At 33.0% G+C, this 18612-nt stretch overlaps 3 protein-coding genes across 4 annotated transcripts; all 3 read left to right on the top strand.

The window, feature by feature from the left end:
- The first annotated feature begins 437 nt into the window (after window positions 1-437).
- On the top strand, window positions 438-2985 carry LOC111715474 (histone H3.v1). 2 transcript variants are annotated; one of them, XM_023490802.1, is made up of 5 exons: window positions 438-628; window positions 1093-1514; window positions 1707-2037; window positions 2385-2567; window positions 2815-2985. In XM_023490802.1, the coding sequence occupies exons 1-5, from the start codon at window positions 520-522 to the stop codon at window positions 2850-2852; spliced, it is 1083 nt and encodes a 360-aa protein (XP_023346570.1). In that variant the 5' UTR covers window positions 438-519; the 3' UTR covers window positions 2853-2985. The 2 variants fall into 2 exon arrangements, with proteins under 2 accessions (XP_023346570.1, XP_023346571.1); XM_023490803.1 differs by having other exon boundaries at window positions 2385-2577; window positions 2824-2985.
- Window positions 2973-13542, top strand: LOC111715473 (mitochondrial mRNA pseudouridine synthase Trub2). Its single transcript, XM_023490800.1, has 13 exons — window positions 2973-3073; window positions 3574-3635; window positions 4218-4268; window positions 4705-4804; window positions 5332-5432; window positions 6865-6960; window positions 7449-7529; window positions 8208-8272; window positions 9438-9563; window positions 10920-10998; window positions 11374-11422; window positions 11759-11860; window positions 13240-13542. Exons 1-13 carry the CDS (start codon window positions 3018-3020, stop codon window positions 13520-13522), a joined length of 1251 nt encoding a protein of 416 aa, XP_023346568.1. The 5' UTR covers window positions 2973-3017; the 3' UTR covers window positions 13523-13542.
- On the top strand, window positions 13513-17022 carry LOC111715475 (60S ribosomal protein L12). The gene is made up of 5 exons (XM_023490804.1): window positions 13513-13605; window positions 13710-13821; window positions 14558-14674; window positions 15026-15183; window positions 16787-17022. Exons 2-5 carry the CDS (start codon window positions 13729-13731, stop codon window positions 16914-16916), a joined length of 498 nt encoding a protein of 165 aa, XP_023346572.1. The 5' UTR covers window positions 13513-13605; window positions 13710-13728; the 3' UTR covers window positions 16917-17022.
- Window positions 17023-18612: the final 1590 nt, after the last annotated feature.

The following is an 18612-nucleotide window of genomic DNA, read 5'->3' as shown; positions in this document are numbered from 1 at the left end:
GACTCAGAGCGTTCGTAAAAATGCTATGCAAAGTATACACTATAATACACCCACTTTCAATATTTTATTTTTATTCGATTAGCTTTTATCCTTGCAGGAAGAAAATTCTTCCTTAATAAGATGCATCGTTGTAAATGTGAAAACATTTAAAGTTTGCAAGTTGAAGGTCCCCATATTTAAAAACTATCTTTTATTTGATATACTCGATAAACTGTTAAAAATCAGGTTGCTTAGTTTTCTTTTTATTATTATTCCATTATTTTATTTAGAGTTGTGCCTTTTACTCTGATGGCACAACGATCTGAAAGTTTAACGTGGAATACTTATATATACTTACTTTAATTCTATGTAATGATGGTTGACAATTTATTATTATTATTATTATTATAAATTATTCATACTTACTTGTATGAGTATTTTTATAGAAGAATTCTTCTGCCACAAAATATATTTCCTTTTTTATGTGTTTCAGAACTTAAAGCAAAGTTGTAAACCAATAGGTTACAGATTGGATGCAAAATGCTGAATCTTCGTGACTTCAGTTATCTGAACCTCCTGAAGCCTGAATGCAGTCAGGTTCCCCCAGATGTTGCCATTAATATTCAAGATGGTCAGGGAGATCCTGTAGGTAACATGATTAACATTTTGTTGATCTGTGTCAGCAGGATTTTCTTTTTCTTTGCGGGGGGGGGGAGGTCTTGCAAAATTTCTCATTCCAATTCCTCTGTTGAGAACTGAAACTTGCCGGAAAATCTAAATAATATGGCGTAGAGATACTAACTCTCATATTTACCATCGAAAAAAAAATTTACCATGAACATTTTCTTTAATTTGAAGAACTTTATTTTGACCTAACAATTTCTTTCAAATTGGTAACAGATTTTTTGGTTTCCGATAGCACTGTAAATCCAGTTTCCAGATAAAGGCAGTAAATTTTAGTTTCAAGTTGTTGAACAAAAATTTCAATGTAAATTGTAAAGTAAACTGCCATGATTCGAAACCAGAAAATAATTAAAACGATTGAGTTCTTGATCCGAATATTTCTCTAAAACGGGATCCCAATAAAAAATAACGAAATTAATTTGTCTTTAGGAAGTGTTAAAGCCCACAAGTTCTTTCTTTCTCTTCTCTCCCCTGTCTTCAGAGGAAGATTCGAGAAAAACCCAGATTTGAAAACCATTATGATAATGGGATCATCTGTAAAGAGCATCGACACTCTGATCAGGTTTCTCTATACCGGAGATAAAACCCTGATATCCGGGTTGACAAGTGTTGCAACTCTGTTCGAGATTCTAGTTCTAGGAGAGAAGTATCAGATATCAGGGTCAGAGAGTATGATCCAGGATAGAGTTAAAGAAGTCAAAATCTCAGATTACGAGGAAGTGTTCAGTGTGCTCAAGAAGTATGAGAAAGTATCAGTGGTCAAGGGTATCTGGGATATTCTCAAGAGAAGAACAATTTCTCAACTTCAAGATAGATATAACTCAGAAAAAGAAGTCCTATCTCTTCTGAAAGTAAGATTTTTTAAAACTATGAATTCATCTTCTTTTTAATCAGTATTATCATATTTTATTTCATTTTTGGATTTTTTTTTAGGCAAGAAAACGTTTAGTCAAGCTTTTTTTTGGATTTTAATAATTAAGAAAGCAATCGGAAATGATTCCTTGAATTTGTTTTTATATTTTCTTAAAAAAGAGTTTCTGTAGAAGGTTTCTGGTCCTAAGAGTGAAGTGTCTAAGTGGACGAACATTAAGATTCTTCCCAACCTTGTTTTCAAGAAGAAACCGGAATACAAGAAATCAAAGTTAGAGGTTTATCCTGAGTTTGAGGAGGAAGAGGAAGAAGAAGAGGGGGAAGAGGAGGAAGAGGAGGAAGAGGAGGAAGAGGAGAATAGTTCTGATAATTATTGGTCTAAGACGGATGAGTCTGAAGAGGATGAAAGTAAGACGCTGGAGAAGAAAGCTAGGAAGAACTGCACAAACTGCGAGGGAACTGATCAATGTTATGATGGAGAGAAACTTGAAGACCTACGCCCAGGTAAAAACTAGGCTTTCTAGAGTTTTAATTTTGAACATTTTTTAGACAAATGTTTATCTACCTGACGGGTGATGGGTATATTTTCTTCTAAAATCATGTAATCCCTTTTAAATTATTGTTAATGAATAAAACCTTAAGAAAAATGAAGTGAAAAAATATATTTCTTGAAGCTCATTGTTTTAATATTTGATTTAAATTTCCAAGATTTACTGGGTCCGAAACACTATCCAAAAACTGCTATTTATTTTAATCAGTCGATCAATTTTTGTAATAGCAGGGGACCAGATGGGTTTACCTTGGTTAAAATGAGTTTTTAATTTTTTTACTAGATCTTTTTTATTTTACAGGAATCCGTGTGAAGACGCAAGTTACATGCTTAACTGAAAATCTCGAGGATTGTATACGAACCTTTTACTACAAAGGTCAGACCGGTGTTATCAAGTCGATGTATTATTCTGGTCGTGAGTTCTGTGTGAGAATAACTTGGGATCCCTGGGGGGAGAACGACTTTCACCTTGATTCAGACACAAACTATGCAGGGTTGTATATATTTTTGTAGAAAAATCCTTTTGCTGCAATTATTGGATCTCAAATATATTTTTAAGGACTTTATATGCTGAATTGGAGATAATTTTTAGGGGGAAATATTTGAGTTTTGGGATAGAAAGTGTTAAAAAGGACGAAAAAACTTGCTTTTTGATATCCTCTTTCTCCAGAGCATCATAAATCATCCCCAACCCCCTTTGGGTGGGGTCTCTGGAAAATATATACCCCTCCACTATGCAGTGCTCAAGCTGAGGTATAACTGTGGATAAAAGACGACCTCATCCAGAAGCATCAAGAACCAATGGGTTTAATCTGAACACCTTAGACTGAATTAAGACATCACACCCTATTGTTTTTTTTTGGTACCTGATGTAAATTCTATGAGTAAATTTTTTTTTCAGATAGTATAAATGTTTTAAAACTCTGATTAAAAAATGTGTCGACTTGTTTACAGTGCGGAGGCCTGGAGGCTACTCCACGGAATCGTTAGGAAACCAGAATTTACATTTTAAACACATTTTTTACCGATTTTATTGTTTTTGAAAATTTCAGTATTTTATGATTTGATTTTGTCAAGATTCTTTTTCATTATTCAATATATCGCATAATTTCTCAAGTTTAGTTTTTAGATACAGGAATTCAAATTTCTAATTATAGCTAACTCTAAGAAAAACTGTAATTTCACCACTTTAAAACTTGGAATTGATGAATTAAGAATTTGAAATAATTATTTACAACTACTTTACAGGGAAGTTAAGGGAATTTAACTGTACCTAGGTTTTCCAATTTTGCCTACAAAACATCCAAAGAGTAGTAGTTGTACACAATTGATCATCTTTTGAGATAAAAACGCGCAATTTTTTTCACGAAAACTGCGGAAAACAAGTCCTTATTTTACTTAATTGTCCCAAGGTACATTATAAACGTCCTACTGCTGGGGGAATCAGAGGTCAAAAGACGGTAAAAGGAGTTCTGAATTCTGATGTCTAGTTTGTATAAACCTGCTGGTATGCCCATGTCAGTCCTAATCAAAGGACTTAATTATTCTTTAGGTTAGATTCATTTAAACTGTAATGATATAATTAGCTGACGGATTTCTGAAATATCTGTTTTGAATATTGTGTTAATAGCAATAAAGGCGAGAATTACGTTTCCAAAATTGTCAAAACTATCNCCCTCCTTCTTTATTAAACGAATTTTGTATATCTATTATCCGAGTACAAATAACTGTTTATGATTTTCATAAAACGGATTGTTTGGATGTAATGAATTAAATGGATTTAAGGCATTAAATGGATTTAAGGAATTAAATGGATTAAGTGAATTTAATGGATTATCTTAGATAAATGAAATGAATTAATTGAAGAACAAAAAAAAATTTGAAAATAGAATGAATGGATTGAATAGAATGAATAGTATGAATAGAATGAATAGAATGAATAGAATGAATAGGATGAAAAGATGAATAGATGAATAGAATGAATCGAATGAATAGAATGATTCGAATGAATGGAATAAATATAATGAATGGAATGAGTGGAATAAATTGAACAAATAAAATGAATTTATTAAAGAAGTATTTAATTAGATTAAATAAATTGAGTGATTAAATGAAATTAATTAAATGAATGTAGTGAGAGATCTGAACATGATGGAACGGTTAGTGGAACCTCAGTATTTATTAGGTAGCAACTTTTCTTTATTATAAAATAAAAATATTCATTAGTGTTTTTCTTGGAAAAGTATTTATCATTATTTTTTAAGTTTTTTTTATTTTTAAATTTATGATGACTTCCTTGAAAGTTGTTGTTTCTTCTTAATGAAATCAAAATTAGAATTTTTCTGTACTAATGTCGTTGCCTTATCATTTAAAAATCTTTCTATTTTCTCTATTATATTTTAGGCATTTTGTAACAATTTTATTTAATAACTGTCGATTTTCAAGTTGCCATTTTCTCATCTTTGTTCATTAAAACTAAGTAAAGTTTTTAAAAATTTCAAAAAATAAGACATTTTTCGAGGCCAAAGTTGTCAATTTCGACCATTCAGAAATTCCTAGGTTCAGCCGTTTAGACGTTTATTTAATACAATCTAAGTGTATGTTTATATTTGTTTTATTAGGATCTTCTTCATCACCAGCAGGGTTGGATATATCTCGCAGATATTTTCCTTCTTCGCAGTCACAGCTCATACAAAACAAAATGGTTGTCAATTTACCCATGTAAGTTAATTAATTGCATACCCGGCAGAGGCGTATTCAGGGGGGGGTGGAGGGCTACTGGGGCTCAGCCTCCCCCGGACCAGTGAAATCTTTGGATTTCAGGGGGTTTTTAGGCCCCGACGGGTGCTGAGCCTCCCACCCCCCTGTAAAGAAAAAAATCCTGACTACGCCCCTGACCCGGCGTTACCCAATAATAAAATATAAAGTTGTTTTTTTAATTTTAACAGACTACCAAGGTTATCATTTATTGATAACAATAATAATCATAATGAACAGATCAAAATTGCGCTTTTTCGTCATTGCTTGTTTATTTGGGCTTCTTTTTTTCGTATTTTTTTATTTTGTCGAATATTTCACCAAAAAATTAGCCGGGCGATGCGATTTCTTTGTTCGGAGTCCATAACTGGATTTTTAAATCTCTTATCTCCACTCTGCAGAATACAGATTTCTGTATAACAATAACATCCATACAACCTTGTACACTCTTTCAATTGAAATAAAATGATAAGATTAAAATTGTTTTCTAGAAAAGAGTTATCTGAATCAAAACATAAACCTGAACCTGAGCTTGAAACTGAACCTGAATATTACGAAGAAAAATTCACATCAATCGATCGGAACAATCAACGTGAGTAGTGAGATATATATATATATATCAATTTAAAATGGATAAAAAATAAGTTTCAAAATATCCTAAATAACCATGAATAAGAATTTTTTTCTGTTGCTGATTTGCTGACTGCTCTTGTGATTAAAGATTAGTTCTCTACTTGCTGTGTCCTTTTACCTTGACATATTTGGTAATTTTTTCTTATCTAGTCTATAGATAGAAACCCGAGCCTTCTATTTTTAAGATAAGATAAAGTTTATAGATAAAATACATGTATCTGTGTACAGAACGAGTTTACAATAACAAATTGAAGATTATATTAACAGTAAAAGTATAAAGCAAATAGGTGGAAAATAGCTCTTGACTGTTTTAATTACTTTTTCCACCTAATTTTAATAATGATAATAAAACATTTCAATGAAATAGATTTACGAAGAACTATTATGAGATCAAGGTGCGATTTTATCTTATGCAAAATACATGAAGAGCAATTCGGTTTATAACACATTGTAATGTAATTTTCAAAAAGAGAATTTAGTGGTCTATTTTTAAATATACTTAGATAGTCAAGAGGCAGGTTATTCCACATCTTAAGACGAGAGCCTGTTGGTAAATACTGTAATGAGCACATTTTGAGAATGTCAAGTTAATAGTTAAGAGATCTTTCAAGGTTTCCAAGCTTTTTAAAAATGTTTTCAAAAGATGCAGGAAGAAGTTTATGTGTATATTTATACATTTCATATTTTTTCATATTTTTATTCAACTACAAAGCACGAGATAATACAAATAAAAAATCACAATTTACTATGTAGTTTGGACCCGCCTAACCAGAGTAGGTTGTTTTAATTGGTTGGCCCACTATAAACGAATGAGAATTGCAGATAAAAACAATGTACATTGTACATTTTAAACATAAGAATGATAATAAATCAGGTAAAAGGTAAGGNGCGCTATAGGATAGACAATACTTTCAATTATTTCCTTCAGTAGCTTGGTAGAAATATTGTCCTTACCTGAACTGTTTTTAGGTTTAAGTTTACTCACTGTTTCAAGAATAATTTCTGGTGTAATATTTGCAAACACAAAATTTTCCTTGGATGGCTCCTTCAGATATGTTTCAAAATTAACATTAGAATCATAAATATAGCTTGGTTAAATTATATTAACTACTAATATACAAATAACAAATCATTATCTCTTCAAAAATAAAATTTTCTGTATACAAGGAATGTTTGCATTCATGGGGGCTTCTTCCTAAATTAGATGAAAAGAATGGTTTTTAGGGCTTCTTCACTCTCCTAGCTCCGGTTTAGGGGGGGGGGGGACGGGGGGTTCTTCAAAATATATACCTCTGCTAATAAACCCTACGAGCATATCTTGGATAAATTGTATCGTATTAAATTGTTCAATCCTGGCAGACTTCCTTTCCTATAACTTTATTATTCTCTAGTTGACGAGGATTGTTTCGCGTCCGAAGATAAGGAATTGGAAGAAAAGGAGGAGAAGAAGGAAATGGTTGATTACTCCAGTCATTTTCGGCTTTTAGGTACTTACGATTTTACGGGNAGGTAGGGGAAATTGGGTTGTGCACACATTTGACTGTAACTTTTTAAGATTCCTAGGAACTAATTCTATCAAAACAATAACAAAGATGGTAGGCAAAGGGTGGAACCAGGTTTAAGATACAAAAGTTTTGCACTTGAGTTTTCCTTCCATCATTCCATGGAAACATTTAGTCTTCGACATGCCGATGTCGAACATCAAAAGTCCCGAAATATTTAGCCAACATTTTCGCCATTTGGGCATATAGTCGGTTTAAATGTTTCCTGGGTTAAACCAGTTCCTAGGAAATTCTAAGACGTCACATTAAAATGTACACAAACCTTGTCCCCCACCTTTTTAGTACAACACATACCTTGTTCAAACCTAGCTAATAAACAATCAATACCTCCCCCATCCTCCTACTAAAATTACAAAAATTTAACCATCCTTATCTTTCAATTGTTAAAACTATATGCCAACTTTTAACTACAGGACCAGCATATAATGTGGAAGATTTCAAATTTAAACCTGTAAATTTCCTGCAGCCTATAGCTTCCGGAGTCTGTGTAATAGGTCAGTAGAAATTTATTTTCTCTGAGATCATTACCTTATGTTTGGATTATTGTTAGATGTTTGATATCGATATCCAATGTAGGCACTTGTAATTTAAGGATTATACTTGATTTCTCATTTAAAGTTACCTCTGAAGGGTATGACATGACAAGCAGGGGATATCTAAGAGGAATTAAATTTAGCCGGAAATCTGAATAAGATGGAGACTAATTTGCTTGATCCCAAGATTTACAACACATAAGTTCTTCTGAATAGTAGTTTTTTTTTCAAGATCAACCTTGGGATTTTTTTTCAGTGCCATAAACAATTCACTACAGCACCTTTTAAATTTTAGTCTGAGAGTTGGCTATGAGATATGCATTATGCATACCTACAAATCTTTTAAAAAGAATAGACTTAAGTCGACAATTTTTCTTTAACATAAATTTTAGGGTTGTTTTCCTGAATTGGGGAATATAAATGATTTTTTGGGGGAATAACAGAATTTTTGTGGTAACATTTCTGAAAGGATAAAAAAACGTTTCTTTTGATTTCCAATTTTTCATATTTTTTCCCAATTCATTAAAACTCAATTCTTCATACACCCCAGAATCAGTAAAATTACTATTTTATTTGCTCAAAAACTTCACATTAAATTGTTTTAAAATTTGTGACCCTTAAATAATTATTTTGTTTTAGGTATTAATAATTCTACACACACAGCTGTAAATATCAGAAATGCTAATCCACTTGTCACATACGAGGTATTTTCTGTTTCTGAATTGTTCACTTGTTAAAACTATTTTTTCAGGATTTTGGACAATTCCGTGTATTTTATTTGTTTGCATTCATATTTTGCATTTTACAAATTGTGAATGAAAAAATTATCCACTGGATATTAATTCTATGATTCTATCGAGCTACTGATAAATGAAAAAATTATTATCCACTGGATATTAATTCTCTGATTCTATCGAGCTACTGATAAGTGAAAATATTATTATCCACTGGATATTAATTCTATGATTATATCTAGCTACTGATAAGGGAATATATTATTATCCACTGGATATTAATTCTATGATTCTATCGAGCTACTGATAAGTGAAAATAAATCAGACAGCGCTGAAATTTTCATAATCACGATCGTTTAATCTAAGTATCCAATGTACACGCACACTTTTGATTTTCGTTTTAATCCTCTTTTTTGGATATCCCTACTGTATAAAAGTTACGTTGATAACAATTACAGATACAATGCCATATCGATTAAACTAAAATCCGATTGAATTAATATCAGCTGTTCACAAGCCGGTTTTTAGAGCATTTAAACAAATTTAAATTTAATCATGTTAATATGAACCTATTAAAAAATATATTTTATCACATTTTAGGGACTATAATCATTTTTAACGAGTCTTAACAAACATAATACAAAACTTACATTTATTTAATCGATGTTTAGTTCAATTGACATGACACAATTAACGCCAGAAAAAAAAAATTTTTCAAAAGAGTTAAAGAGTACATCTTAATATAATACGCTGATTGGTTAAATTGGTTACCCCACCAGGACCGTAAAAGTCAATTTAGCTGTTTGGATTAAAAAAATATTTCATTCCTTGCATTGCATGTTAATTCTTCGTGAATGTTAAGAAAAATTCTCAAAAAATGTTCTTTTTGATGACGTTTTCTGTCGATTTAATATTACTTTAGAGAAATATTTTCACCATAACCTACCATTTACCAAGGGTATTGAAACCTTTCTTATCTAGAAGATATCAAAATTGCGGAATGGAGGGTATTCGGGGGGGTTTTTCCCCCCCCCCCCCCCCCTCGTTGAACATTGTTCACCGTAGAGAACGTATTTTCGGAACTTTTCAAAGATCATGAATCATTTAATACTCTCCAAAGATTCAAATGTTTTAGATCCAAGCTGAACTGGGTAGTGCGACGAGTACGGGGTTTACTGATGGGAAAACTGTTGCTAAAGCTACCTGGACACATTTAAAGAACAGACGATGGACAATTGATCAAATTCTCTCAAATATTCAGGTTGGGTCGGTTAAAAAGGGCAGGGTTTCCATAAAACTTTGTTGCAGGTCATCTTGCAGTCAAGGGCGGTTTCATGATTTAAGATTGGGGTCTGTAGCAGAACTGTAGAAGGCTGCTTCTTTAGGGAGCTGCTTGAAGCTGCAGGTGTAGATGAACCTTTAGAACCTTTTTGTTGGTACAGAGTTGGTTTAGAACTCCGGAGCTGCTCAAGGATTGGTTACAACTGATGATTACATCTTTCCAAGATTTCAACGTTAGGTTTAAGGCGTAGCCTTAACCTTGAGCCGATACGTAAAAATACACAGTGTTCACAGGATGTTCACAAAAAATACAAAAATATAAATACATTTTAACTATTTATAGAAGCACAAATACCAATTCTTAAAGAATCTGTTACATTTGTTTGTGAATTTTGCAAAAAAGGAGTTTTAGTTTATGAAAACAACCAACAGAGTTCCCATATACAGAGCTAATTGATTCCAACCATGATCTAAGATTCTTTGTTAAAAATACGTACTTTGAACTCCGTTACAACATCAACATATCATATTATTCCAATGAAGGGAGAATTATTTTTATTTCCTGCTATGTTATTTTTGCTATTTTTTCTTGCAGCAATGAGAGCATTGAGCAATATTTACATCACAAAGTCTCAGTGGTCGATAAAATTTGATAAGTTTTGACTAATGCACATATTTTATGGAGGAGGATATATATATGTTTATTTTTACAATGTTGTCACTTTCAAGAAATTTTATTATTTATTCAATAGCAATTATAGTTTGAATTAGAAATGACTTAGAAAAAATCCAGGGGGTACACCCCCCCCCATAATTTTACTTATGGGGGGGGGTAATGGACTTCCCACCCCCTGAAACCGCCCTTGTCTTGCACTGTGCACTAATTTTAAGAAACAAGTTCAAACAAACAAAAATTAAACATGTCAATGCTCTACATTTGTTCATGAACACGCCTTAATATTTTACCATTCAACATGAGCAAAAAAATACAGGGTTGATTTGGTAATAAATATTCTTTATTGTTGCTCTAAAAATGTTTAAGTTATTTTGATTATGAACAAAGTAGAGTTATTTAACAGTCTTGAACGTCTTCTTACTTATACTTCATAGGAAATTATAAAGACTTTTAAAATTTATTTCGTTAACAAATCTTTTACTATAATATATTTTACTTTGAACTCAATTTTACTATAATATGACTACCATACAATTTTTTATTATTCTCTGTGGTTTCAAACAACTTAACAAATTATGGAAGAAAACATTTAAAACTATTCACCAACTGTCATGTTTCGTGGGGCACCCTGTAGTTTAAATCACAAATATTCCCTTTCAGGCATCTCATCAGAAGTCGGCCTGGGCCTCAACTAATGTATTGATTGACTCACAGGAAGCATATGAGCTAGCTGCTAAAGGTAACAAATATAATTTCTTCTTTTATTTAAGAAAACATTTAAAGTGAATCTTGTCGTAAATTTTAGTGATCTTTCAATTTTAAAGTATCCTATGAGTGTGAATTTGTTGACTTCCATGCTGCTTGTAAATGTAAACGTATTAAATGAAAGAATATAAAAAATGTAAAAAATCCACTGAAACATTTGGAAAATTTAACTAGATTTAACTTCAATTTAATTTTTACACAAGAATTCCTATTTTTTTTAAGTAGCGCCACATTTTCACCTCCCTACCCCCAATAAAAAACCTAACTGTAAAAGGGGTTTAAAATATAAAAATGACAAAAATCCCTCCTCTGAAACACAAAACAAAACACACCCAGGTATATTGTTTAGGTCCGGTTAGACCCAATTTGCTGACAGACACTTTAATTTACAGTATCAGGTAATTAATTCATATTCTTTGTATTTATCTTAATGCATGTTGTTTATGTTGTTATATACACTGAGGTTGTCTGCAAAATAACTAAAATCAAATTAAACTTAGGCGTACTAAGTTTTTTGATTTTCGTTATTTTACCTTTAAAATTTATGTTAAAAATCTGTAGTCTTGGCAAACAAAAACCTTGTACTCATTTCATTGACGTTTAAAGTTTTTGAATTAATCATGGGTGCAACTTTTCTTAAAACAATTCCAGATTTAAGAAATTAGTTTCCAAAATCCTTTTCTGTATGTCTCTTTTGTTGATTTTTACCCTAAATATAATTTTTTCTTTTTTAGATGTATTGAGTGGAAGCCTCCTCATTTCTGTCTTAGTATACAGTGCATAGGAGACAGAGATCATAAGTTTCTCTTAGATCTTATCTCTGAGATCGGAATCAGGAAAAATGCAATATCAATAATTTGTCTTTGTTTCCTGTTAAAAAAATAATGAAAAACTCCTTTTTACTTTGGACTTTATATCCACTTATTACCCTCAGAAAAAAAGTTTTTAAAATATTTTTTGTACAAATATTAACATGCGACACATGTTAAGAACACCTCCCCCCCCCCCCCCCCCCNGGGGGGGGGGGGGGGGGGTGCTTCCCCGTTGCATCATACTCCCTATGTGCTTACGTTAAAATAATTTCATAGGTGGTGTATTTTTCGACCAAAACATATCCGCCATACTCCATTTCCGACCTACGCCAAATCCGCTATACTACTCATCTGACCTACTAGCACGTGGTATTACAGCTGCTATATGGACTTGTGGCCGAAGCGCTCGTCCCCCTAGCCTGTCCTAGCCGCAGCGCTCGGCCCAGAAATTGTCTTAACCTAACATAACCCTCTAATAATACTAAAATAAACAGCTGGCGTAGGTCCGATATTGCAGTAGGTCGGAAAGTTAGTATGTCAGAAGTTCAGTAGAGGGATGTTGCGTATAGACGATGTAACATTACCATTTCGTATTAGGGACCAGAGCCGGAATTTTTTCAAATTTACGGTCGTATTTAAGACGTCCTAAATACGTCTCCGTACTCTATAGTGTTTTTCCGCTAGATGTCTCCCGTAAGTTATTTTCGGACAGACAGACTTACTCACGTCGTGTTTACTCACATAATTTCGCCGTGAGTTAACCTTATTATAGATGTCAGCACCTGCACACAATACAACTTTATAAACACAGGGATAAATAATAATCACAATTTTAATAATATAATTTAATTCAAAAAGTCAAATTTTAATCCGATTTTGATAAATTAACTAAATAACAAGTTTAATATTCTGTAGTTTTATTTTACGAAAACTATTATAATCCAATGCTGTTTCATGAGAATTTAATATTTTTGAAAGTCGTCAATAAAAAGCATCCCTTAAAATGTATTCTGCAGTGTATTGAACAGCTTTCTATTTATTTTCGTCTATAGGGGTCGCGCGATGTTGCAGTTTATGGTCGGACACTAGATGTTGTAGAAAATCCCATTTAGACAGTACTTAATTCCTCCGTATTCAGAACGTGAGTAAGTGGAGACGTCATATGTTTGCAAAAAGTACGGATGAAAAAATTCGGGCTCAGTTAAGACGACTTTACCACAAGAATTCAAAGACGACAAGTATTGGTTTCGCCTAGTTTTCTCACGTGTTCTCAAAAACATTTGCGGCATTGTATCCCACATTGCAGTTCATGTTTCCTTCACGTGTCGGTGTAGAACTCGCTTCGGTTTATTCAGCTATGGTTTTTATTGTCCAGTTAGTGTGTTCATATTGCAATTGTCTAGAATGAAGACTCATGCTCATACAACGGGAATACGTTGTGCACAAGTTGGAATATTTACCGCTGAAGATTCCTTACTACCGTCGCAATGTGATCTCGCGAGTGTTATAAATCACATTGGACAAACCAAGAAGATTGTTCGAAGCAAGAAGCCGTTCATTCGACGATCTAATTTTATTAGTTTTAATGATGTGTATTCGTTGAACAAACATGAAGCTGGTGATGGTTCTCAAGTAAAATCCCCGAAAGATAGATTACAGGTTTTAATTAAAGATATTTATAATTAAATTTTGTCAAATTTTTCAGAGGATTGTAACTCTGTGGTAGTGGGACTAATACCCTCATCCACCAACCCTCAACTTAAAACAAGGTTAATCCTTTTTTAATTTGCCTCAAAATTTTCCTGGTTGCAAGATTTGAGGATTAGTATTAAATGCATGTGGAGCAAAACATAATATAGGTTTTGTTGTTTAGAACCAACTCCAGCTAGAAGATGCCTCCTAAGTTTGATCCTAATGAGGTTAAGTACGTCTACATGAGAGCTGTAGGAGGAGAGGTCGGTGCTACCTCTTCCCTCGCTCCCAAGGTATGTTTAAACTTTTTTGCTTATTAGTTGGAAAGGAAATGAAGTCCCGAGTTTTATGATTCCGAGACTTTTTTCTATAATAATATCGGGGCTGCCATTTATTTCTCGGGAATTGAATTTATATGTCAAGGGAAAATTAGGTTAAGTCTTAGACGTTCTCTTAAAACGGACTTTTCTTTTAAGCATCTGATATTGAATATACCCACGGGTGTATTAAATATTAAGACCCTATTTTCCATAGTATTAACATTTTTTATGCAGTTTCCACTGTTATGAGGACTTCTTTGTTTAAAAAAAGCCGGAACCAAAAAATGTCTAAAAGGACATTTTGGGTCTGTGTTAGAAAACTATAGGACAGTCGAAGGGGCCGAGCACTGCTGCGGCGAGGACCGGCTTAGGGGTCGATCGCCGCGGCTAGGGCAGTTTAGGGAGCTGTGCGCTGCGGCCACATGATCAACTTTCTCCATGTGTTCAATAAGAGATGCATGTATTAACAGAACAGAATAGTTCTGTAGTTTATTACCAACTTTTGTTATGAGACTTCTTCTTTTCTGGCGGTTACCGCTGAGTTAGTTCCCTTAAAACTGAAATATACTAGTTAGATTTAATTTAAAAATAATTGCATTTTTGTAAATTTGGTTTAGTGACGAATCGTTAAAGAAATTAGCTTAATCTTTATTTTGGTAAATGGATTTAATCTTATCTTTAGAAGTATTTGGTTAAACTATTTGTCTAGGTCGGTCCCCTTGGTTTGTCTCCCAAGAAGATTGGTGACGATATCGCTAAGGCTACCGGAGACTGGAAAGGACTCAAGGTTACCGTTGAGCTCAAGATCCAGAACAGACAGGCTACGGTAAGAAATGTTGTATGACATTTATCTGAAAGTTCTCGGTTCTTAATTTCAAGCAATGGTTAACCAAAACATGGCCATTTTTGCTAGCGCTAAGGATCCATCTAGTTGATGCGGATTCAGGCCATACACATTTCTTGAACACTTTAAATTTGTTAATAAAAGATAAAATTTCCCTAAAATACTCTTTTTCTTAATGTCAACTTTGTGCTTTTCAGTTAAAAATAAAATTAAACTTTAGATAATATCTTTTTTTGCAACAGTACAGATTTGGGGTTTAATTTTTGTCCCTTGGATCCACATATGTAAATAATGATAAATTCATGGTTGTGCTTGATATTCTCCTCTGACCAGGTTTCCGTTGTCCCCTCTGCTGCTGCCCTGATCATCAAGGCCCTGAAGGAGCCTCCAAGGGACAGGAAGAAGGTCAAGAACATCAAGCACAACGGTAATGTCACCATGGATGACATCTACAACGCTGCTCGTATCATGAGACCTAGATCTATGGCCAGGTAAAAATAATTTGTGTTATGTACTCTACATCTACAAACGTTAATTTTTCAAATTTTGAATCTAAATTAATGTTTCCTTGCAAGGAATTTCATCAGAAGTCCGTGAATTAGTAAAAATTATATTTAAATTGATTAGTTCCTTGTAATCAAGGAGAATTGAATAGAAGGAGGGGGAAATAGGGTTTCCGTACACTTTGCTGTGACGTTTTTGGACTGCAGAAGAACTAGTATTTGCTTAACAACAATAACAAAAGGCAACCGATCTAATGTAAACAAACATAAGTTAGTATACGGTGAATCTTCATCTAACACCAGAGATGCGCCAGATGTCTGTTCATCTTTTCTGTTATTTTTTACAATCTTTGTTATTGTTACGCAAAAACTAGTTCTTCAGCAGTCCAAAAACGTCACAGCAAAGTGTACGGAAACCTTATCGCCCCCTCCTTGTATTCAATTCTCCTTGCTTGTAACAATAAGGAAAAAGAAAATTTTCATATCAGAAAGAATCAATTCATAAAATTAAGAGTTCTCAAGTAGTTATATTTTTCCCAAACCAGTGATATGGACATCGGAAGATGCGTTTCAAACCGCTGAACTTCGCTCATTTATCCCTTTTTTATATTTAATAATTAATGTTCCAGGGCTAAATCTAGGGTCACAACTTTTGGGTTTATAAAATGGTTTTTATGATATATGAGCTAATCATGAATTTTTATTTTTAAAAAAATTAACTTTTAACTAGTTTAGGATGGATTTTAGCATTATTATCTATAATTAAAATAGTTGTACTTCTCCGCACAAATTTATGGTTTTCCATACTTAAAATCGACTATCTTAAAAAAGAAAAACATCGTGTTCTCTTGCCTTTCTTTCAGTTAAAAAAATTAGTTGGACAACTTTAATTGAAGGGACTTACCGGCAATGAATGGTGGTTGAACTGAGAACAGTATTGTCGAGAAATTTTTTAGGATTTATTTGAGACATGCAAAACGTTCGAAAGATTTATAATACTCACCCTGAGTGCAAGGTCGATGTTAAACATTATTAATTTTGGTAGGTACGTTTTGGGAATCTTTGTTTTAAAAATGTTTAAAAACGACCAAAAAAATGTTACAAAATTTCTACAGTTCACTAATCAGTTGTTAGGGAACAGGTTGAGAAAATGATAACCTCATTACTCACATAGATTTTCTGGAGTTTTTATTGAAAGACAACATCTGAAGAATTTGATTCATAGAAAATAAGAATTTCAATATAATGAGAAATGAAACAATTGATTCTAACACTGATTTATTGATAAATTTCTATTGAGAAATATGTTTCTAAACATATTATTAGAATTTTTACTTTATTTTTCGTCGTCATTTAATAGTTTATAAAAACCGCTCCTCAAAACGGACCCTTTCAAATTGACGATATTGAAAGTCTAATGTGCGCTCAAACTCGGTAATTATAAATCATTAAAACGTTTTATCATGTCTCAAATAAATCCTTAAAAAAAATCTTAACAATACTGCAATCTGAGTTCAACCACCATACATTGCCTCCCTTTAAGGAATATTTAAATTATTAAAGATAAATAATAATAAACATTATTTCCCAGGGAATTCTCCGGAGTTGTGAAGGAGATCCTTGGAACCGCTCAGTCTGTTGGTTGCACCGTGGACGGTAACGATCCTCATGACGTTATTGACAGCATCAATGACGGATCAGTTGAGTGCCCCGCTGCATAAATATCGCCGGCTGGACCTTAGCTGGTGTTGGGATTGGAAGTTGAATGCTGTTACTTAATATCTGTAACGACACCAATGCATTTAATAAATACATACCAATCTTCCATTTTGTTTTTGTATTTCAAATTGCGCGCTATAAAGGTAAAAATGCGTTTTCTGAATTTAGTTGCAAACTAAGACTCCTTAGAAACTGACCCGAGACCGTTCTCTCCCTAATAATGTATCATCTGTGGTCGTCATGTTACGTACTTTTGGGACGAAAGTTAGGTCGCTAAATATCTCGCGAAAACTTTTTATCCTAGAATTATGTATCATACGACCACGAATGGGGGACGTCGTGTGGTCGACCACTATAATATTGAAATGAATGGCCTCAGCAACTACTAAAATATTGATCCTACTAAAGCAAACATTAAAATGACTCTCGATTTCAAGCACAGCTGCTTTATTGTTTTTTCATTCAAGCAAGAAATGGGTTGCATGTCAAGAATTTTATTGAAGAGAATGAGTTCTTAATTGATAAGTCATGGTTAGTAACTGAAATTGAGAAGTAATGTTTATTTATATAATTAAACCAATAGAAACGTTTCAGTATTGAACTTGTGACATTTTGTTGTATTTTTTTAAAGAATAATTGTCCATGTGAAATTTAATTATATTAATCTGAAATGAAATTCAATAAGGTATCGGTATCGCTTATATCAAAGATTATTAAGTTAAAATTGGGAATTTTTCGTTGAAAGTTAATATACTTTCAAGTTCTGTTGTCAGAGTGGGGGGGGGGAAGGCAGGCGGTCTGAAGTCTGCAACATTTTTCCCTTTTTGTTCTTCGTCAGCCATGAACTACAACCGTACAGTCTTACGTCAATTATTACGTTTTTTTACCGAAAAATTGAATGCATTAAAATTTTTATTTTCAAAAATGCAGCGACGTCATGCATGAGAAATATATTGTTAAGTTTTAGATTGAAATAATGAAGATTCCTTTTAATGTGAACTGCTGGACTTATTACCTTCAAAAATAAATTCAATCTTTCCTCCAAAATGGCTAATTTTTAGAAACCTTAGAATTTATGCGCCACAACATGCTCGTTATAGTTTAATGGGCGCCCTTAACCAAAAATGTGTACTACTTAACGCGAAAATTGCAAAGCATAATTTTTTTGTGCAAATCTGTAACGCTCAGCTCAGGTAATGGCAGTTAATATATTGTGATTTTTTATCATTTCTTTTTGTGGCTCAAACTTTGGGTTATGGTCAACTAGGTCAACCTTGGAACTTGTACGAGTATGTTATGGTCAACCTTGGAACTTATACGAGTATGTTATGGTCAACCTTGGAACTTATACGAGTATGTTATGGTCAACCTTGGAACTTATACGAGTATGTTATGGTGCATCATTTTTACTCTACATAATTTTTTTTTAAACTAGCAATTTTAGAGGAAATATCGAATTTGTTTCAATTTGAACTTAAATTATAATGATATTAATAAATATCATTTGCATGACGTGGCCGAATTTTTGATGCATTAAATCTACCATTAAGAAACGTTATTATTGCTGGAAGTCTCGAATGTATGGCATGGAAGACCGAACTTTTGAGGTTATGGCTGCCGATGGTGTATGGCATATCCGATGTACTCCACTTGTGACCTATGCCAAATCTGATATATTACACATCCGACCCACTAGTA

The sequence above is a fragment of the Eurytemora carolleeae genome, unplaced genomic scaffold (assembly GCF_000591075.1).
Source record: "Eurytemora carolleeae unplaced genomic scaffold, Eaff_2.0 scaffold1793, whole genome shotgun sequence".
NCBI classification, from domain to species: domain Eukaryota; kingdom Metazoa; phylum Arthropoda; class Copepoda; order Calanoida; family Temoridae; genus Eurytemora; species Eurytemora carolleeae.
Note: the sequence above shows the minus strand (reverse complement) of the source record. Positions and strands in the feature narration are given on the sequence as shown.